Source organism: Zootoca vivipara, chromosome 9 (genome assembly GCF_963506605.1).
Source record: "Zootoca vivipara chromosome 9, rZooViv1.1, whole genome shotgun sequence".
NCBI classification, from domain to species: domain Eukaryota; kingdom Metazoa; phylum Chordata; class Lepidosauria; order Squamata; family Lacertidae; genus Zootoca; species Zootoca vivipara.
In genome coordinates this window covers 56,149,761-56,172,633 of record NC_083284.1, presented here as the reverse complement: position 1 = coordinate 56,172,633, position 22,873 = coordinate 56,149,761, and the positions used below count along the sequence as shown (strand labels likewise).

The following is a 22,873-nucleotide window of genomic DNA, read 5'->3' as shown; positions in this document are numbered from 1 at the left end:
CGAGTCCCGATATTGGTTGGGCTCCAGTTCCTACTGGCTGCAGCCAGTGTGACCAATGGCAAGGGATGATAGGAGCTATAGTCTAGGGTTGCCATATTCCAAACAGTGAAAATCCAGACAGAAATTTTATGGATAATTGTCAGAAAATGACATTGCCAACATGGGCTGCCATGCGTACAGATTTTACTGGGCATTTTGTGGATTTTCCGCCCAGACGCCACTGCCGACTGCAGTGTTTGAGATATGTCTGGGAAATTTTCAGATGTATGGCAACCCTACTATAGTCCTGTAACATCTGGAGGGACACAGGTTCCCCATCGCTGAGCTACAGTCTGGAGAGAAAAGATTTTTATTTTACTTTTTCGGAGAGCCCAGGGGCTGTCTAAAAAGAGGGACCACTGCCTATGGTATGTGCCGCTCTCACATCTGGCAAACAGGTTTGGCAGGCTGTTCCGATTGTCTCAAAATTCTGCGGAACCTTCCCAGAAGGGAAGACTAGGACTAAAAATGTGGGTACACCTTGGGAAGTAAAATCTTCACAGCCATGGGCATAGTCGGGGGGGCAGCTGTCCCCCCATCAATAAAAATAAACAAAAATACATAGGTAACGGAGGTTCTGCCCCCCCCCCAACAAAAGGCCTACCCTGCCTAACAAAAATCCTGGCTACGCCTAAGTTCACAGCCCTGCAATTCCTTTTTAGAAATGCCACCACACTTCTTCATCCTTAGAAAAACACAATACAGTGCAGTGCAATATAGACAAGAAAGTGTATTAGTGTCGACAAAAACAAATACAAATTAAATTAAAAACAAAAGCATATTACGTACCCGCTATCACACTGAACATGTTTGTAAGATTTTGCGTTTCTTTGTGTCTCCACCCTAAATACTTCTTTTCTGGAACCAGAGCCTTGTACCCGGATTTGGTGGTTGATGAGGGAAGGTGAAATTCAGGAGGATGGGGGTTCTCTTGCCGTAGGATTCCCCTCTTCCCCTTTAAGGTTATTTGCTTGTTTGCATACAAATATGTTCTCTAGGCATTTTGATACAGTACTTCCATATTGTGTATGGATGGTGCTGTTTTGGCTACATAGGAATCCACCCTTGGATAATATGTTGGCTGTGAGTATATAAATGCCATTGTGGTGCCATCATCTGCTTTTGCTTTTCTCCTAGAGGCCAAGAGAGTGCTGGGATTGTGACAAGTGATGGCGAGTCAGCCCATTCATTTAAACTACACAAGGTAATCTGGGAAGCTTGTTTACTGTTTGTTTATATAGTTAAGAGAAGGTGTGGCTTTCACACGTAGAAACCTTCCGTTTCAGACTCTGAGATATTAAAAATAATGCTGAGAAGCTGAAAAACCATTCGCTGCATATATACCTGAGGTAAACCTCGCAGAAGCTGCATAGCTGAACAAGGTTTTGAATATGAGTTTCCAGTATCTAAGTTATAAATTGTGTATTGTAAATAGCATCACAACATGCTACTTCAAACACAACAGTTTTCCTGAAAGAGGAGCAGGGAAAGTGAGCAAAAGGTATACATCATCACATGTACCCAATTTTTTGGGCCAGATCACCATGTGTATGGAGTCACTAAACCGTTAGAAGAAATGCAGTCTTGCCAAATTATATTATACAGTACCTGTGCTCTGTGATAATGCAGGGAAGATGAGATGGATAAAGTAGGGTTGCCAACTTTCTCAGTTCAATTTTATCCCTACCTTAAAAAGCTTGACCTGTTTATTTCTGCAGATCAAGCTGCTGTTAAGCACACAGCGATTGAATATGAGGCCACTGCCCCCACCCCAACTCCTTATGCTGGAGATCCTAGCATGAAGCCAAGCGGTTTGAAAGCCAGTTCGGATAGACAGTGATTTGCCCAAGGCCAGGCAGTGGTTTACAAACCAAAGCTATTGCCACTACACCACAATAGCGTAACTTTGTTTACCTATTCCAAGTGCCAAATGATCATTACATGAAAATTTGTTGTTGTTACTACTACTACTACTACCACAGTTTATTACTAGCCTTTCATACAATTAAAACACAACATTAATATTAATATAAAATATCACACAGTATTTAAAACTGTTTGAAACAACTTGAAATTACAAAAATAAGGTGGGTCCGAAAATATATATATATACATCTCAAGGGTAAAAGAGGTGCCTCTTCAGTATTTGCCGAAAGCTGTATAGCAGGGGTCAGCCACCTTTTTCAGCCGTGGGCCGGTCAGACCATGTGGTGGGCCGGATTGTATTTTGAAAAGAAAAAGAAGAATGAATTCCTGTGCCCCACAAATAACCCAGAGACGCTTTTTAAATAAAAAGACACATTCTGCTCATGTAAAAACACGCTGATTCCTGGACCGTCCGTGGGCCGGATTGAGAAGGCAATTGGGCCGCATCCGGCACCCGGGCCTTAGGTTGCCTACACCTGCTGTATAGTGAAGGTGCTAGATGCAGGTAAAGGTAAAGGTAAATGACCCCTGGACTGTTAAGACCAGTCAAAGGTGACTATGGGGTGCAGTGCCCACCTTGCTTTTCAGGCCAAGGGAGCGGGCGTTTGTCCACAGACAGCTTTCCGTGATGGAAACCAGAGCACACGAAAATGCAATTTACCTTCCCGCCATAGGGGTACCTATTTATCTACTTGCACTGATATGCTTTCGAACTGCTAGGTTGGCAGAAGCTGGGACAGAGCAACGGGAGCTCACACCGCCACACGAATTCAAACTGCCGATCTTCCAATCAGCAAGCCCAAGAGGCTCAGTGGTTTAGACCACAGTACCACCTGCTTCCCAATATTGTGCTAGATGCACCTCTGTGGAAAGGGAGTTCCACAACTTAGGGGCTGCCACGGAAAGGCTGCCACATCCTAAGCTTCTGAGGGTAGTGGAACAACCAAGAGGCACCCTCCTACGATCCCCAGGGGGTCTGTAGGAAAGGGGGTGGTCTTTCAGACATTTGGGGCCTGAATCTTTTTAGGGCTTTAAACGCTAACATGAGCACCTTGAATTGGGCCAGGGAAATAACTGGCAATCCATGCAGCTGTTTTCAAACAGGGCTTATACGAAATGTGAAGGGAAACCCAGCCAGCAATCTGGCTGCTGGATTTTGGGCCAATTGAAGTTTTCGAGTCATCTTCAGTCTGGAAGTTTGGGGACAGGAGCTTGTTTATGTGTGCGTGCACATGTGGATTAATTTTAGCTTGCTAAAATATTTTGGGCAGTATTGGAATTTGCTCTTAAGAGCATGTAATCATTTCCCATTCTTGTTTCGCAGGGGATGGGTCTGGTTAATCATGTGTTCAGCGAAGACAGTCTGAAGAAGCTGTACATTTCAAATCTTGGAATTGGCCACACAAGATACTCTACCTCCGGAGTCTCTGTCTTGGATAACTGTCAACCATTTGTTGTGGAAACTCTGCATGGGAAGATTGCTGTAGCCCACAATGGGGAGCTGACAAATGCTGCACGTTTGAGAAGAAAGGTACAAATTCCCCAACCTGTAGTTCTTTTGGTCTACAGCTCTTATGGCTATTGCTTTAGACCAGTGATGGCCAAACTTGGCCCTCCAGCTGTTTTAGGACTACAACTCCCATCATCCCTAGCTAACAGGACCAGTGGTCAGGAATGATGGGAATTGTAGTCCCAAAACAGCTAGAGGTCCAAGTTTGGCCATCACTGGTTTAGAAGGATGGGCAGGGCCGGCCCACTCATGAGGCAAGGTTAGGTGACTGCCTCGGTGGGCAGGATCCACAGGGCAGCGGATTCCGTTGTAGATCTTTATTCCCCTCTTGTTCCTGATATAGATCTTCACTCATCCCTTCTTCCCTAGTGGGAGGGGGGGTGCACCATTTTGTGGTTCGCCTCAGGCACCAAAAGGTCTTGGGCAGCCCTGAGGATGGGACATGTAGTCCAACAACATCTGGAGGGCACCAGGTTGGGGGAGGCTGGCCCAGGATTCAGGATTCTAAGCATGAAGAAGCAGAACATGATAGTAAATTTGCATTTATAAGTGGCACATAACCAGGTCTTTGTTATATTTGACGGTAGGAAAATAGTCAAAATAACAAATCATTAGGATGGTAAGCATAAATGTGCACAACTGTTTTCATGATATTGAGATCAGCCACAGATCCCAGGCAAGTGCCACGAAGCCACATTGCTAATTTTGAACACCTATCCTTCCCCTTCTGCAATGTACCAGATCCTTAGTTGTATTTTATTTGCCCTTCAGTTGATTTCTTATCCTCTTGTAGTTCATCCTCTACCATATGCACAATTTGTGATATATAAGCATAACAGTTTATACTGCAGGCGTCAGCAAATATTTTCAGCAGGGGGCCAGTCCCCTGTCCCTCAGACTTTGTGGGGGCCTGGACTATATTTTTTTGGGGAAATGAATGAATTCCTATGCCCCACAAATAACCCAGAGATGCATTCTAAATAAAAGGACACATTCTACTCATGTAAAAATACATGATTCCCGGACTGTCCGTGGGCCGGATTTAGAAGGCGATTGGGCCAGATCCGGGCCTTAGTTTGCCTACCCATGGTTTACAGCAGACATCCCCAAACTGCGGCCCTCCAGATGTTTTGGCCTACAACTCCCATGATCCCTAGCTAACAGGACTAGTGGTCAGGGATGATGGGAATTGTAGTCATGTGTGTTTCTTCTACAGATAATACGAGAGTTGCATATACTTGATTAATGCTGCATTTTGGTCCTTTGTTTAATAGCTAATGCGCCACGGAGTGGGACTGTCTACCAGTTCTGACAGCGAATTGATCACTCAGCTGCTGGCATTCACGCCCCCTTTGGAGAATGACGACTCCCCAGATTGGGTAGCAAGGTAAAGCAATTGGTTTGAAGGGAAATAAGTGAAATAAGCAGCACTAAGCAAAAGGAGTACAGTCATACCTTGGTTTAGGTACGCCTCGGTTCGAGTATTTTCAGTTTAAGTACTCCGCAGACCCGTCTGGAACTGATTAATCCACTTTTCATTACTTTCAATGGGAAAGTTTGCTTCAGGTTAAGTACGCTTCAGGTTAAGTACGGACTTCCGGAACCAATTACACTCATACCTTGGGTTAAGTACGCTTCAGGTTGAGTACTCCGCGGACCCGTCTGGAACAGATTCATCCACTTTCCATTACTTTCAATGGGAAAGTTCATTTCAGGTTAAGTACACTTCAGTTTAAGTACTCCACGGACCGTCTGGAACGGATTAATCCACTTTCCATTACTTTCAATGGGAAAGTTCGCTTCAGGTTAAGTACGCTTCAGGTTAAGTACAGAACCAATTGTGTTTGTAAACCGAGGTACCACTGTACAGTGGTATCTCTGGTTACGAACTTAATTCGTTCCGGAGGTCCGTTCTTAACCTGAAACTGTTCTTAACCTGAGGTACCACTTTAGCTAATGGGGCCTCCCGCTGGTGCCACGCCACCAGCGCGCGATTTCTGTTCTCATCCTGGGGCAAAGTTCTTAACCCGAGGTACTACTTCTGGGTCAGAGTCTGTAACCCAAGGTGTTTGTAACCTGAGGTACCACTGTGTATTAAAAGAGCTCTCATGTTTCAGGATAAAAAATCTGATGAATGAAACACCCACTTCATACTCGCTTCTGATGATGCATAAAGACATCATTTATGCTGTTCGTGATCCCTATGGGAACCGTCCACTCTGTATTGGCCGTCTTGTTCCAGTAGGTGATATTAGTGGAAAAGGTAAGACTTCATATTGTGTTTTAATTTGTTGGAAGCTGCCCAGAGTGGCTGGGGTAATTGTTGTTGTTATTTAAATCTCTAAGCTGCACCAAGTTCTTGTTAGGGAAAAAAGTAGAGTATAAATAAATACAGATGAAATTCGGAAAATTAGAATATCGTCGGAAAGTGCTTTTATTTCAGTAACGCAATTTAAAAGGTGAAACCAATATATGAGATAGATGCATGACATGCAAAGCAAGATATGTCAAGCCTTTATTTGTTGTAACTGTAATTATTTGTCGTTAGGCGGGTCAATTATAAATGGAATGTAATTAATGAAATGTAACAGCGATGTTTATTTCTGTATTATTGTAACTATTTGTTTTATTACTGTGGAATTTCCAAAAGAAAGCATTTGTAAAAATTAAAAGAAATAATAATAATAAGTTGCATTACTGAAATAAGTGCACTTTCCGACGATATTCTAATTTTCCGAGTTTCACCTGTATATCACCATCATCTATTTGATATGTTCATACGGTATGTGAGCTATGCTTTGAGTTAACTGCATCAATGTTCATTTTGAAACACTTACCACTTGTACTCTTTATGCTTTTAATGTTCAACTACATAGATAAACATTGGATTTAGTGGAAGAACAGTAATCCTACATGAAAAGAGGAAACATAAAGTGGAAAAAATACATAACGCCGGAGAAAATAGCGTTCTAGTTACACTGATGCAGTCTTAAGTAACAGTGATAAAAGCCTAATAAAAGTATCAAATAACTAGGGTTGCCATATTTCAAAAAGTAAATGGTAGAATGGAGGAAATATTTTGTTTCTTCTGCTTAAGTTTCTGGCTCAGTTCGCTTGTGATTGCATCATGAAATTTTATATAATATATACCTGAAATAAAATGCTAAATTCTGGGTAATAATGTTATTATTCATCCATAACACCTGAGATATTGGGAACAACATATAGGCAACCAATAAATACAACAAGAATGTGTGTCTAGTTTCATAGGTATCGGTACATCTTCAGAAACACTATAAAGATTAATTCTAATTGGGACATCTTTTGGTACCTAGATCAGCCACTAACTTGTGTTATTATGTTGCAGCAATTTCACTCTTTACATAGCAGTTGTGTTTGCTGCAATTACATCCTGTGTTGCATCTTGCAGTAACCATGAAAAATGTGAAGGAAATATTAATTCCTAAACAGACAGTTGTCATGTGCTGATTAGCTATGGTTGTGCCAGCCATACTTTCACAGACAGCTCCACTGCCTGTTTAGGGATGCATTTCTGTCCTTCACAATAAATATATGCTGTAGCAAACACCAGTATAGTTTTTAACAAACAAAATTACTGTTGAATGCATGACTGAGTTTCACGTTCATATCACTCGTGGTTGGCCATCAGTCTGATAAGATGTTTTACAAGCAATGTCACCATTGGAATAATACTTTAAGATGCTGCATTGATAAATTATCAGCAGTATTATATTTGACTGTTGTTTGAGAAAGCTAACGAGCATTTGCAACAGACCTAGTAATAGAGTTAAGTTGGTACACTGTTCTACTGTTGTTTGTTTATTCTGCAACTCTGTATTACTTTTCCTTTGACAAAAAAAAATCAATTAGAAGGAGTTTTTTTAAATAAATGCTGTTATTACTGTTTTAAACTCTATTACAGGGAAACCTAATGCTGAAACTGAAGGATGGGTAGTTTCTTCAGAATCGTGTAGCTTTTTATCTATTGGAGCAGAGTAAGTTCGTTTGTTACATAGTTACATATGTTACATAGTTTGTTACATAGTTGGAAGTGCATGAGACTCTTAATCTCAGAGTCGTGGGTTGGAGCCTCACGTTGGGCAAAAGATTCCTGCGTTGCAGGGGGTTGGACTAGATGACCCTCATGGTCCCTTCCAACTCTACAGTTCTGTGGTTCTGTGTTTCCTTACACATGAAGTCAAACCAGATTATTTCTGCTATTTTGTACTACAACAACTTGAAGAAAAGGTATTGTTGGTCTGAAAATTAAACTTCCATTGAAGTCAATGACCCATTGCTTTGAAGGGAGCTGAATTGTACACCATCTATATTTAGAAGATAAAACACTGACAAGTGATCTTTGACGACCAACTATTAGCCAGCTAATTATTCATTTTTTGTTTTCATGTTTTTGTATAAGTATGTTACATAAACAAAACAATCATCACGTTTTTGTGTTCAAAGAGGCATGGAATCTCCCTCCCTCCCTCCCTCCTCAGACTTCTAAGGATAGCAACAAAATGTGTCTCTAGAATTTGGGAAGAGAAAATGACAAAAAAAATAGTTTGTTAATGACGTGCAGAATAATGACCAGCAGTTTGTGAAAAAAGGCAAAGGCCATTTAGATTTCGCTAGGTATCTTTTCCATTTGCGGAGAAACTGCACATTGCCGGAAACATGAGATTGCTGGTAAACAATCTTGAATTCTTCCCTTGATCCTTTATAATAAGTAACAACACTTCCAAAATGACTTCTCAAGTTGCATGTTTCTCTGCCTCCACTAGCCTACAGGTGGAATGGATGCAGAAAAATGCATGACATCATAACACACACTAAGTGACACATTACAGCAGTGGGAAGAAAACTTGATCTGGGAATTCTATCTTCTGTGTCATGTAGTAGGTAACTTCTGCCCACAAAGAGTAAAAAGGGGGAAACCAATATTTCACAAAAAGAAGCCTGTGGATACCTGGAGTTTCCCTGTTAAGGCACCTGTTTGTTGCCAGATTTTAGAAAATGGCAGACATGTTTAATTCCATTATGAACTATTAGTCTAATAGGAACTGACAATATATTTGACAAGTCTGCCATCAGGCAAGCATGAAGGTGGCAGCTATAAATAGATTATCAAAGAAGATAAAAACTGATTTAATAATGCCACTATTTTCCAATGACATTTTGACACTTTCAGTCAGTTCACATATGGCACTAAACATAAGTAGTGTTACATAACTGAGCCTTACTGTCGCCAACTCCCTCCTTCTCTCTCATGTCAGCTGAATTCGTTATTTCCGGTTTGTAACAAGCTTTACAACCAGACGTCCAGCTGTGGGTTGCATTTATCTTCCAAATCAGTTTCACATTGTGATTTGCAAACCTGGTTGGATGGCAGCAAAAAAACCCTCATAGGTTAGTGGTTGGCTGCAACACAAAGTAAGAGAAAGGAGTGATCACACTGTGTGCATTCAAACAACATAAAACAATGGTTTGGCACTGCATGTGAGCCAAACCAATGTCTTTCAGTTTGCACGTGTATTAGTCAACTTTTAATATTCGACTTTTGCTTGGTTAACAAAACTATTTTGTGAAACTCTGGTTTTTGTTTTACTCTCTGAGATCAACATTTGGAGTATTGCAATTGCTTTTTCCTCTAAATCACAGTAAATGTTAATTATAGCTACATATCTGTACCATCTGGGCTAAATAAAATTCTTCACCAAGAAAGCTGACTTTGGTGTTCTATATACATTTTCCAGATTGATCACATTTGTTCTAGTTTTCTTGGTCAATATCTCCTAGAAAAGGAGAAAAGGAAGTATACTAAAGGCCTGCCTCTAACCTCTAGAAATCTCATTGTGTAATCTTATGCACATATACTTCAGAGTAAGCCCAATTAAGCTCAAATGGACAGTGTCAGTCATTTTCTTGCAACTGAGATTTCAGCCAGTACTGCTTGAAAACATTGTCTTCACAGCTACAAAAGGACTGAAAACTGAATTTTTCAAATGAGATTTTCCAAAATCTTAGTTCTAGATCACATTCTGAACTTATTTAATATGTCTGTGAAATAGTTGCACGCACAAAATTATTGTGATTTTGTCAGCCACAAAGGAATGCACATGCCCCCAGGTTTTTCCAACCCGAAGGCACAGTATCTATAATAACTAATGCTCTTACAATTGCAGTGTTTCTAAATATCAGTTTTATGAAGATTTATAATATCTAACTTTATTTTCCAGATATTACCGTGAGGTCATGCCTGGAGAGATTGTGAAGATATCCAGAAATGATGTCCAGACATTGGATGTTGTGCCAAGACCTGCGGGAGACCCATCAGCATTCTGCATTTTTGAATACGTGTATTTTGCGAGGCCTGACAGCATCTTTGAAGGTAAGCTATGAAATTTGGTTTATCAGTCATACTTTTAGTTTGATGAAAATTATACCCGCATATTTGAATCAAGATTCACAAAAGCATTGGACAATTTTTTTCAACAATTGAGGGTACATTAGGAAAGTCTCACAAGATCGATTTTATGGCTATGTTTAATGTATTGTGAAATCTAGTTAGGTCTTCGGCATCTGTAGGGAGCAGAGTAGGGTTACTTGGAGAGCTGAGAGCTTTCCTTACAGGTTCTATACAGGGACAGTAAAAGAATCTTCATGATTTTCTGCTAGTTTAAATAATAAATAAATAAGGGGTTTTTTCAGTGTAGTACCAGAAGCTATATTGTGGTACTTTGTGGGTGGGTAGCTGGGTTGAAAAGGATTTACTGGGCCAGTGGCCTGGTTGCCCATTTCCACGATACGTTTTTTTAAAAAGATAAAATAGAGGAGACTATTTGGTTAGTTTGTGGAGCATCATAATGAGCGGTGTATTTCTCCTTACAATATCTATGGTCACACACATCTCCCCCATGCACCCTACTTTTTCTTTGAATGTTGCTTTCTTTGTTTCGTTAAAAAAAATCATTTCAGTAAAAGGAAAGAAATGGTCCTTGTTAACAAAGCAAATGCTGAAGAGATTGGGTAACAGGAGGGAGGCAGCAGTAAATCACACCAAGCAAGTTGGAGATGACTATTAGCAAAAACAAGATCTGCACAGGAACGTCAGGCCTATTGAGCACAGCAACTAATCTCTGGCAGGTCTTGCCTCCATGAAGCAGTTGCTGAGAAAGAAAGTTCCTCCCTCACCACAGCTGCCAAAGTCTCAAAGGTTTTCCCCAAGCAATCTGAGACTGTGCCTGCATGAAGCTAGCTTCTCCTCTGCCCTTTTTGCGCCTCTCCTGGTTCTGGGAGACCAGGGGTGAGGGGAGCCTGTCACAGCAGGAGGGGGAGACACCCATGCCTCTTCACTAGCCAGACTCATCTCTGCCTTTTGGCCTCCCTCTTCTGCCTCTGATTCTGGGTTTCTCTCTGCCACAGACTCCCCCCACCCCCCCCCAAAAAGCCCTGTTACTTCTCCGGCTTCTGATACTTCCTCCCAGTCTTCTCCCTCTGACCCCTCATTGTCGCTCCACTACCACTTCCCGGGCTCTGAGCCTTCTTCCCTGCTGGCTCCTCCTATCATTCCTCTCCATCCAACCAGTCCATGACACTGGATTTAAACTTTTACTCTTGTCTTGGATTTTTAAAGGCAGTCGGGGAAAAAAATCAGTTGAAGATGCTGGAATCAAAACTGTACAGAACTAATGCAAGTTTTTTCTCATTCTCCACAGGTCAAATGGTCTATTCTGTACGGAGGAGATGCGGCCAACAGCTTGCGATTGAAGCCCCAGTGGAAGCTGATTTGGTTAGCACAGTCCCAGAATCTGCAACACCAGCAGCTCTTGGATATGCTCAAAAGGTAATGTGCCTGATTCTTCTCCTTAATCTGAAATCTCATATTTTTGTTGTAGGAATACGCTTTTTTATTTAAAAAATTTAATTGACATAATACCAACTTGTAACACAAAACATTTTAAATGCAGGTGTTTATCTTCTAGCACTAAAAGTTTCGATCTTGCCTTCCTGAGTGCAGTTCAAGCCAGCTTACAATAAAAAGATAAATACATCAAACTAACGAATTACTTTTAAAAACAACAAAACAACATTAACATAGACTATAAATACACATGCAAATAAAATTCAACAGATAAAAATATTACTGCAACCCCTCACCCCCAACCCTGTGTGAATTACTAGCTTTTTACCATTTTCCAAAGAAATTCCCCAAACACCAATGAAGTTCACGTTTTCTCCAAGAGATTGCATAAGTTTATTTGGCTGTTGTAGTTGAACTCTTCCCACTTAGTCAACTCTTTTGTGTATAGAAAAGAAAAGGAATGTTGATGGATAATTTATCTTAGCCACTTTAGATGGTACTTTGACTTTTACATTCTCTCTTTTTTTTCTAGTGTGGACTACCATACATTGAAGTACTGTGCAAAAACAGATATGTAGGAAGAACTTTTATTCAGCCAAACATGAGGCTAAGGCAGCTTGGAGTGGCCAAAAAATTTGGAGTCCTGTCAGACAACTTCAGAGGGAAGCGTGTTGTCCTTATTGACGATTCTATTGTACGAGGCAACACCATTTCACCCATAATTAAACTACTGAGAGAATCTGGTGCTAAAGAGGTAAGAAAGTATTGCTGTCGGTTTTTGAGGAAGGCCGGGACCTCCGGTGCTGCTAGCTGCAATGGCGCCCACCATGTTGCCCCGCTGGAATTCCCCAGGCATAAATCAGGGGACATTAATTAAAATCCGGGGACATTCCGGGTACAGATTTTGTCCAGGGACAGATTGGTGAATCCGGGGACTGTCCCCGGGAACTGGGGACTTCTGGTAACCCTATAATAGTCTCTCAAGTGTCTTGATTGAGGTGGAGGAGGAGGTAGTACTCTGCTTCTCTCCTAAGAGCAAACCCAAATTTATTGGCTCTGTTGCCAACCAATCAGCCCTCTCTCCTCCTTGTAGTGACTTTGAATTTTGCTGGTGCTGCCTGTTGGAATTGTGGGTGGTGAAGGGGGTATTGTTTTTGTTGGTTATTAAGATATGCATTTTGTGTTTTTGTATTGTAAATCACCGTGTGATCTTCGGATGAAGGGCAGTATAGAAATTACATAAATAATGGTAATAATACGAACGAATTGCATAATTGAAACCCTGTCAATATCATAATAGAATTCCCCCCCCCCTTTCTCCCTAGGTGCATGTTCGTGTAGCTTCGCCTCCAATAAGATTTCCTTGTTACATGGGAATAAACATTCCAACAAAAGAAGAACTCATTGCCAATAAGCCCGAATTTCATGACCTAGCCAACTACATAGGTAAAACATTACATTTTCAATCATTGTCAGTAAAGGTTATACATAGAAACATGGACACTCTTTGTGTTAAACAGCTTGGGTGGTGACTATCCTCTGGCAGAAGGGAATCTACCAGTGAAACAGGGAGAGAGACAGTTGTCAGCTATGCATTCCCCAACCCTTTTTAAAGCTGCATTTGAGATTGGAAGACCCTCTGGAGCAGATTTAGGGAGGGTAAACTATAGGGTGCTTCAGAAAGATCACCGAAAATTGGCTCCTTTCCTATTCTGCTGACAGACTTCCATCCACTAGAGGACCTCACCATTGGGTACCACCTTCTTCATCTTTAGGGTGTGTACAATAATGCAGCATTTTTTTAAAAAAAATTTTTTGTCTTTTTTCTCCTCCTAGGAGCTGACAGTGTTGTTTATCTTTCGGTAGAAGGATTGGTGTCATCTGTACAAGAAAGCATCAAGGCCAAACAAGATAATGAAAACAACCTTAAGTCCAACAAGTTTCGGGCGGGGAAAATTGGCCATTGCATAGCATGCCTTGTTGGAAAATACCCTGTAGAGCTAGAATGGTGAATTTCCAGAATACAGTTACCACTGAATTGAAGTTTGTTTGGAACTGACAAGATGTATCACACCCAAAGGTGTGCCATAAATTGCTACCAAGGAAGTTATCAAACCACTCATTTTAGTTAAATCTTTATTCGGGATAGTGAGGACTGTTCAAGAACTTGAAATAAAATGCAAAAATTATGCAGTATGATAAATATTAGTGCTGTAACTTGGGGTTGCAAAGTTTCTTGATTCCTTAGCTGGCCTAATCCTGTCAAGAAACTTTATCTCTTCTCGGGCTTTTATTCACAACCTTGGTTTATTACAAATGACATTCTGAATGAAACTGCGAGCCATTAAGTCATTTCAATTTTTTGAACAGCGTTCAACCCGGGCGGGCAGGGGGGAAATGTGAAATTTGGTTTTATATACCTGACAAATTTTGAATTCATAGAATTCTGAATTCCATGCTTCCCTAGAAATTTTTATCTAGCTGTTTGAGTTCTGTTTAAGAATGAAGTAAGTGCCTGTATTTTGCTTATGTAACTAAATTCATGTGTAATAACTTGCTTCCAAAGAGACTGAATATTATTTTTATACAATATGTTGCTGAGACTGGAAGACTCAGGGAAGTACTAAACCAAAATTCTCTAATACCTTGAGCCTTAACATGAATATATATGTCCTATAGTGCTTTCATTGTGTGTCAAAGGGATTTGACAGGGAAAATTAGGCTGATAACTGTGGGGGTGTGCGGGTGGAGTTCTCTGTGTAAGGCACAGGTTTATTGGGGGGTAATCAATCAAGTGATTTACCACAGGACCACTGGCGCCAGCCTGTCTGTTTACACATCTTCCTTGTTTGCATGAGTCATGTATAGGTTAAAGGTTAATGTTTTTTACAAGGAAACCATCCATAATAAAGGAGCTGAGGCTGAGAGGCAGTCAGCACTCTGCTCAAGCACTCTGCTCATGCTCTCTATCTGAAACTCTTGACTCTCGTCTCATGATTTCCTCGCACCTAAGAGTCGGCTGGTTCTCCGACAAGTGGTGCCCCGTGTGAGGCTAAAAAGTTCTACGCCATTGTTGAAAGGACGCACGTCGTGGTCCTGCATCAGCTACTCACCCGCCCGGCAAGGGTTCAGACGTCTACCTCATCTTCGGATCCCCGGTGAGTTTGGCTCCCAGCTATTGCTTATTTTTCTCTTCCTGCATTTACAATGGGCACTTCGCTTTCTGTGCCACAGAAACGTTTTCTTCAAGACTTAAAATACCTGCTGCCTTCTAACAATCAGCATGCCTCAGAAGACGATCTTATTGCTTTTATTCATACTGCTTATGAGCACTGTCCATGGTTTCCGGAGGATGGAACTTGGGAATTAGATTTTTGGGACAAACTAGGTGAACATTTTCATGCTCATCCCAGCATTGGAGTACGTGTCTTAATTACGTGGGGAAAAATAAGAGCATGCTTGGCACTAGTCGCGCCAAAGAATATCTTTCTGGCAGCTGCTTCAAGCCTCCCTTCTGCACCGCCCGCATGCACGCCTCCCCCACTGAAGCCTTCTGTTTATCCAGCATTGCCTGCCCCCATCCCTCCTGGTCTGGACCCACCTAATTTAACTCCGCCAGGAAAACAGCAACTTTCTTTGTCTGCCACCCCACCCCCTCCAGCCTATGTCTCTCAGGTTTTGCCTGCATTTCAAAGTACCATGCCCACTGTGAAGCAGGAGGGGGGGAATACTACAAAGCTCCAGGAATCTCTTAAAGCAGCAGCTCCTTCGCTGGCTTTTGAGTCTACTGTGATTGTGCCTGCGGGACCTGGGGGCGGGGCACCACGGCACGAGCAATTTGAACTCCGATACATCAAAGAATTGTATCAGTCAGTAAGAGACAATGGATTGCATTCCCCGTATACTCTTGGTCTCTTTGGCACTATTTTTCAACAGCAATTATTGCCAGAGGATATTAAATTACTGGCTAGAACAGTGCTCAAACCAAATCAAATGATGGTTTTTATGCAAAGTTGGACCTGGGCTTGTCAACGTCGAATCCATGATATCCAAACATATTTGAATAATGCTACACTGGCAGCACATGCCAATGCCTTTGCAGCTCTGGCAGCAGGCGCACCTCCCCCTGTCCTGTTAACTCCTGCAGACGTCCTGGATGGTCTCACAGGAGCTGGGAATTTTTTAACAACTGCACAGCAATTGGCTCTGGATCCTCAGTACTGGGACGCCACAAATTCAGCTGCCCAGGAGGCTTTGATGTCTGTTCCTCCTGAGAAGTTAGGAAAAGGGGGGCGATGGGGGAGCGTGCAGCAAGGACCCACTGAACCTTATGGCGCTTTCATAGATAGACTGTACAATACCCTTAGACGCCAGGTTCAAGATACAGCAGCGCAAGAAGTAATCATCAGACAATTAGCCTTTGATAATGCCAATGAAGACTGTAAACAAGCTTTGCGCCCGCTGGTAGCTACACCTAATGTGGCAATAGCCGACATGTTAAAAGCCTGTCAATCAATTGGCTCTGAATCCCACACAGCAAAATTGCTTGCCGCTAAAGACATTCCTGAAACATGGGTGCACCAGCTGACAGAGGATCTCACCTCTGCAGGGCTTAAAATCACCCCGGAAAAAATTCAACGCACCCTGCCTATCACATACCTGGAACACAAGGATACACAACAAGCAGCAGCACCCCTGATACTGCAGCTGCATTTTCCAGCTGTACTCTGGCTGGTGGATCTACAACTGCTGTTAGGACATTCGAATTGGGCAAAATCATACATAGACTTGCCAACATGTGTACTATCACCTCTGTACACTGCCCTGAAAGGACATAAGCAACCGGCAGACATCATATTGGATATGGAATCAGCCCTGGCAACGATTAATCACCATTTGCAAAAATCTATGGTGGATCGCCTGGATTCCACAGGACTATTGTCATTGGCTGTTTTTGCCACAAAATTGCTGCCCACAGCTGTTCTCTACCGGCCTGCAGAATTTTCTCAGTCTCGCGTTTGTCTTGTTGAATGGCTACACTTGCCCCATGCACCACTGCGGAACGTACATACTTCTCCAGCAGCTGTTATGGACGTTGTTATCAAGGGAAGACAATGTGCTGTGGCATTGATCTTTCTTTCCTCTGTCTCCTATTCCCTCCGTTCCCTGTGCTCCCCCTCCCCTATCCCCTTTGCTCTCACCCTCTTCACAGATGGGACAAAGACGAGGGGGGTGGTTGTGTGGAGGGAGGAGGGGGCCTGGAAGACAAGATTTACAACGGAGCAGAACTCCGCTCAGCATTCTGAATTGGCTGTGGTGATCTTGGCATTTGATTTGTTTCAGGATGTGAAGTTTAACCTGATTGTTTGTATTCAGTATGTCTCCAGATTTTTAACATTCTTGTCAGTGGCATACATTTCCCTGCTCTGGATGATGATTTTGTTGCAATTGTCTCTCTCTTTGCAGCAAGAGCAGGTCTTTTCTTTGTTTTTTGACCCTCTGCTGAGCCATGCCACCTTTCACCAATCTGCCAAGGTTCTTGCCAAGTCTTTTCAAATACCAATTTCTCAGGCACGAGACGTTGTCTCGCAATGTTCTTCTTGTTCTAAAGCCCCTACCATGTTTCCTTTTGATGCTGTCAATCCCAGAGGGATTGCCCCTCTTTCAATTTGGCAAATGGATGTCACTCTCACCCCGTTGTTAGCCTCTTTTTTCAAGACTGCACCTCACGGTGGACACGTCTTTGGGCTTCATCTGGGCGACGCCCTTAAAAGGGGAGACAGCCAGGCACGTAATACAGCACACTCTGCGCTGTTTTTCAGTCATGGGAAAGCCTAGCAGCATCAAAACGGATAATGGCCCCGCGTATATTTCTAAGCGATTTTCTGATTTCTGTAAATTGTGGAATGTGAAATTAACTCATGGTATTCCTTTTAATTCTACAGGACAAGCAATTGTTGAGCGAGCGCATTCAACTTTTAAATCTCTGCTTTTTCCACAACTTAGTGGAAAGAACGCTCCTATTGCTGAAATATCTTATATTGTGCATCAAGTGCTTTTTAATCTTTTATATCCACATAATAAGCAGCTTCCTCCAGCAGAATTACATTTTAGAAAAGAGGAGGAGCTGCCTCGCCCCCTTGTGTCTTTCAGGAAACATCCGGATCCAGCATGGCGTGGCCCTGTACCGCTGATTACCTGGGGACATGGATATGCCATCGATGGGGACCCTCTGTGGGTGCCAGCACGCTGTGTACGACCCTGGCAATCATCTACAGCTTCTTCTTCAGCCCATTCAGTCGCAGATGCCGCTGAGGGAGGAGGCAGACCTTTCTACACTCTTTCTGGAGGACAGCACCTGTCACCCGGTCTGACACACCATTGCACCTGGCGGCATCGTGTTCTAAATATGGCTGCACTCCGTTAAGATCACCTTCCATTTATTCGATCTGCAAGCCATAATCGCTCTAGGCGTGCTGCCATTTTACAGAAGTATCAAAGACATGACTCTTATCATTCCATATGGAATAATAATACCTATGTACAGGATATTTCTCAGTTTGCGAAATTGCTTAACTATTCTGATTGTTGGATTTGCTTACATATTCCCTCGTAGTCACGACATTCGGGTATATTACTGCATGGTATTCCTATTAATGATTCTTTTAGAATTAGTAATAATATGAGAGATAATCGTATTAGTTCACCCCCTGTTATATTATCATTATTAGAAGTAGCTCCACGATGTTTTCGTTTTAATCACGATAGTAGCAGATTTTTAGGTCCTTATCCTTATTGTAATTGGACTTATGAGTATATTAATGGTAGCTCTTGTTTTCTTAACATCACTACCCAAAGCAGCAGGCCCAAGGTAACAATTAATAATGTTACCAGATACATGACATATTACCAACAGGCTACATGCCGTGATTTTCATTCATGGTTTGATTGGATGAAGAGAAGTAGGAGATCCACATGCGTGTTACAATCAAATCTGTGGCTTTTGTGTGGTAAGAAAGCGTACAAAGAGATTCCCTCTGCTTTTTCAGGGACTTGCACTCTAGGGGTAGTGATACCACTGGTGTATAAGTTAGATGCTCTCCCTCACACTCGCTTGCGCAATAAACACGAAGTCAATGCCCCTATAACACGATATACTGATACTCAGATAGCTCGTAGTATTTTGCCATTATTAGGAGTAGCAATGAATTATAGAGATTTGCATCACTTAGCTAACTGGACAGAGGCTTTGTTCAATGACACAGTTAAAGGCATGAAATTGATCAATACAGAATTACAGGATGTGATTTTAGCCTCGAAAAGAGGCGTATGTGCCTTAATACATAGTCATTGTTGCATGTATGTGCAAGATAATTACTCATGCTATACAAGAAATGGAGAACTTGGTGGCTGCACGGCCCTTGCAACCTGCCATGGGTTTTGATCCATGGGAATGGCTGCTGTCTTGGTTGCCTAACGGTGCCTGGATCAGGAAAACACTTTTGACGGTTATGGGATTAGCCTGTGGCTTGGTTATGTTATGTTGCTGCATTCAATGTTTACCCTCCCTCTTTGGTCAATGTATGACCTGGTTTCAGGCTGCACGCCTCTCCACTGGAATTTCACATGGAGCCTTCGTTGCGAGGTATCAGCGACTCCCTATCAGGCTTCCCACGTGTTAATTTACCCTGTTGCTTAAAAATAAACAGAAAGAGGTGATGTGGGGGTGTGCGGGTGGAGTTCTCTGTGTAAGGCACAGGTTTATTGGGGGGTAATCAATCAAGTGATTTACCACAGGACCACAGGACCACTGGCGCCAGCCTGTCTGTTTACACATCTTCCTTGTTTGCATGAGTCATGTATAGGTTAAAGGTTAATGTTTTTTACAAGGAAACCATCCATAATAAAGGAGCTGAGGCTGAGAGGCAGTCAGCACTCTGCTCAAGCACTCTGCTCATGCTCTCTATCTGAAACTCTTGACTCTCGTCTCATGATTTCCTCGCACCTAAGAGTCGGCTGGTTCTCCGACAGATAACCATCCTGAGTGCTGATTTATTTTGCTAATTTTCCTCACTATGTTTTCGTTGTGAATACTTAACTGTAATCTGAGTGAATGTTTTTACTGAATGTAAGCCTTCAAAGAAGACTCAAAACATTGAAAAATCATCATGTGGACTTATTTTAGTAGAGTATTTTAATGTATGGTAGTGTTATATATACATATAACACTTTAATATTACTGCTTTGTTCAGTGGGTATTTTTTTTAAATGTTGTGCTTTTGTGAATGAAATCTAAATAATTTTTTGGTGGTTGTAAAATGGCGACCTAGATATCTGAGTTGAATTAGAATTGCAGCTAATTCTAACCCAATTCAAAAATCACTGCTCATGCATTGAATTGACACATGAGTCATGCATTGAATTGACTCATGCATTGAATTGACACATGCTCCTGGAGTCACCTAGCCCATGGCTCCTCAGAGTGAGCATGCATGTCTGTTGGGAAATCTTCATATACCATGAAGCCTTTGTACATTCAGACAGAGGTCTGTGTATGCAGCCTTGCCTTAACACATGAAGCCTTGAATTTTCAGGACACTTAAGAATTTCCGTGAATGTTCCAATGTGGCCTGTGCTGTGCCAAAAAGTGACCTCTTTTTACCGTTCTCCCATTGAGTAATGAGTAAAGAAATTGCATTCAAAAACTGGCAAAGAGGGGAGCTAATCTTTGTAAAATTCTGAAGGTGAGGTGCAGGGTTTTTGCCATAAGGTAAGCCCCAGGGCTTTTTCACATCGGGAAGGGCAGGCAACCAGGAAAAGCAAAGTGCTGAAGAAAGGTTACTGGGTTGCCTACCTTTCCCGATGTTAATTTTTTTACAAAAATTAACTCCTCTCTTTGCCAGTTTTTGAATGCAATGGGAAAACAGTAAAAAGAGGTCACTTTTTGGCACTGCACCACCAGATGTGACCGTCTTTACTTTCCCTGTCAACTTCCTTTTTTTAATCAATGCCTGCATTTCTGGGAAGTTTCCTCTTTTGAAGTCAAATGTGGCTGTACCAGACCTGCTTGGCAAATGCCCACCTATATGTTGAATTTGACAGCACTGTGGCCAGTGACTCCTGCAACAACACATCTCACACCAGGTCCAGGGCTCCACTTACAATGCAACCAAGGGTTGCTTCCCCTCTGGTCAGTTTCAAGACAACTTGGTTGTAGGGCTAAGTCACTTAGGGTGTTTAATATTACTTTGTCGTTACAGGAATCTGTATTTATTTCTCTAGAACAAACACACAAACATGTTAACAGAGAACCAATGGGCAATGGCACATTTTACAAATATTGTTCCAAATAAATGGAGTGAAGATATAAAGGATTGAAGTACCTATGTTAGGAAGATGACTTATACCAGGTGGCTTTATTTGTCCATCTTGCAGAATCCAAGCATATCAGCCAAGAGACTTTTCACACTACCTCCTACTGAGACCTTTTTAAAAGGGGAAATGCCAGGGATTGAGTCAAGGACCTTCTGCCTGCAGAAACACGTGTTCTATCATAGACATATGCCCCCTTCTTTGTAAGGTTATATCTCTACTGTATTAAAGGCCTATTCTTAAAGGTTAAGGGTCTTGCTTGCTCACTTACTGCCCTTGAGAAAATAAAGGTTGGTTGTTCCCATTTTACAGATAAGAAGTTGAGGCTTACTCAAGGCTGCCATGATTTCCCCTAATAAACCTATGGCTGGGCTGCGATTTAAATGTTAACAGTACTCCTGAAGTTATGACCTATTAGCTTTAAACCTAAACAATCCCTGAGTTTCAGGGATCATTTCTTCCTCTTCCCTGCCTCTGCCAGGATTTCTGTTTGGTTGAAAAGTACAGAATTTCAAATTGTATCATTTCTATATTGTAACAAGGAAAAACAGTAATTTGTGGAACATTAACACTTACTTCCCTCAATAATTGTTTCATCATGTCCAGAAAATTATACACCACCTAAATTTTATGTCTGACAAATATTTCTGTCGGATGTAGAATTTACTTTGCAATACACTTACTGTACTTAATTTCAGTGAGGCTTAACTGAGAAGACAGGTAAAAGATTGCACTCCACAAGAAATGTAACTACATTCCTAAATATGTCTGCAAAGAAATAAGCTCCACTGAATTCTATGGGGTTTACTCCCTGACCCTGTTAAGTTGATAGGATCGTAGTCTATACTGGTTAATCTTAAAGGTACTGTACTATAGAAGACTGTGAACAAGAGACCTATTAAGCTTCTAGCCCAGGAGGAAAACGGCACCCTCACCACTTCACTTCTGTATCTTTTCAAGAATGTGGAGTAAGGTAGAAATATATTAAGCGGACTAGGAAATGGGGAAACAAGCATTCAAAACCCCACTCAAGTCATAAAGCTCATTGGGTGACCTTGAGCTTATCACTACCTCAGGATTGTGAGGCTCAAATGGGGAAGTGGACAACCATGAATGCCACCTTCTGGTCCTTGGAGGAAAGGTGGAATATGAATGAGGCCCAACCTCTGCTTAAAAACCTCCCAAGGATCAAGCACAACATCAGTGATAGGGGGTGGGGATGGAGACAGCAAAAAAGCAAAGGGCTGGGGACTGGGGTCCCAGCATAAGTCAGAATCCGTTCTTGATTTGTGGCATGGGGAGGCAGGGGAAGGAGGCTGCCCAAGATGCATGATCCCACAGCAGAAGCGAAAGGGTGTGTTTGTTTTGACCCAAGCAGGTGAGCTAAAATTCGTAAATGTCTTCAACGAGACTGATCATCGGGGCGCTCCCCCTCTCGGTAAAACGAAGTTTACGGTATGCTCCTTGCTGCTTGTGATGCAACAGTGGGAAGCAGCAGGACAAACAGTTGCATAGGAAAGGTAGTTAAGGCAGCAACGCCAATTCTTCTGCCCAGTTAAGGCAGCAACGCCAATTCTTCGCACGCTCCCAAAGAATTACTCCTGGCACCACTTTTTTAATCGTTTACTTATTACACCGCTTGATACAAAAGAACCCGAACTAGTGTACAAAAATATAAAGCAATAAAATATGAGAAAAAAAATCACAGCCGTACTTTAGTACAATGTACGAAGTTAAAATGCTGCAACAGATCAAAATTTTCTTTGCTATCTGGGTAGGCTTGTCTAAACAAAGATTTATTCATTTTTTGCGGGCGCCGAAAAAAGTGCAGCGCAGGCGCCCGCTTGATCTCAAGGGGCGCCGGTGCTTTCGCATAGGAGCAAGGATGCTCTCACGAGCAATCAGCCTCGAGGGCGGTGAAGACACGCGGGAGCCCCGCATTCCGAAGCATCGGCCGGCGCACAAAGCATCCGGGTATCCTAGGGCGGGGACACGGGCGATGAGTGATGGCGTCTCGGTAAGATCAGTAGCAGCATCCGCCGCCCCTAGCCAAAGGCGCGTTGCAACCCGCGCTCTTCCTCAGAACGGGATGGCGTCACGCCCTCCCAGCCACCAGGAAGGTGCGCGCCCCCACCCAATCA

General features: G+C 42.3%; 1 protein-coding gene across 2 annotated transcripts in view; it reads left to right on the top strand.

Annotated features, from left to right (window-relative positions):
* Positions 1-17,201, top strand: part of PPAT (phosphoribosyl pyrophosphate amidotransferase) — a 77,613-nt gene extending 60,412 nt beyond the window's left edge. For both annotated transcript variants that reach the window (XM_035112602.2, XM_060278809.1), the window contains exons 2-11: positions 1,177-1,243; positions 3,290-3,496; positions 4,750-4,862; positions 5,593-5,738; positions 7,419-7,491; positions 9,736-9,887; positions 11,215-11,342; positions 11,893-12,114; positions 12,686-12,806; positions 13,197-17,201. In XM_035112602.2, the coding sequence (XP_034968493.1) occupies positions 1,177-1,243; positions 3,290-3,496; positions 4,750-4,862; positions 5,593-5,738; positions 7,419-7,491; positions 9,736-9,887; positions 11,215-11,342; positions 11,893-12,114; positions 12,686-12,806; positions 13,197-13,372 (1,405 nt within the window). In that variant the 3' untranslated portion in view covers positions 13,373-17,201. The remainder of the gene's footprint in view (positions 1-1,176; positions 1,244-3,289; positions 3,497-4,749; positions 4,863-5,592; positions 5,739-7,418; positions 7,492-9,735; positions 9,888-11,214; positions 11,343-11,892; positions 12,115-12,685; positions 12,807-13,196) is intronic.
* Positions 17,202-22,873: the final 5,672 nt, after the last annotated feature.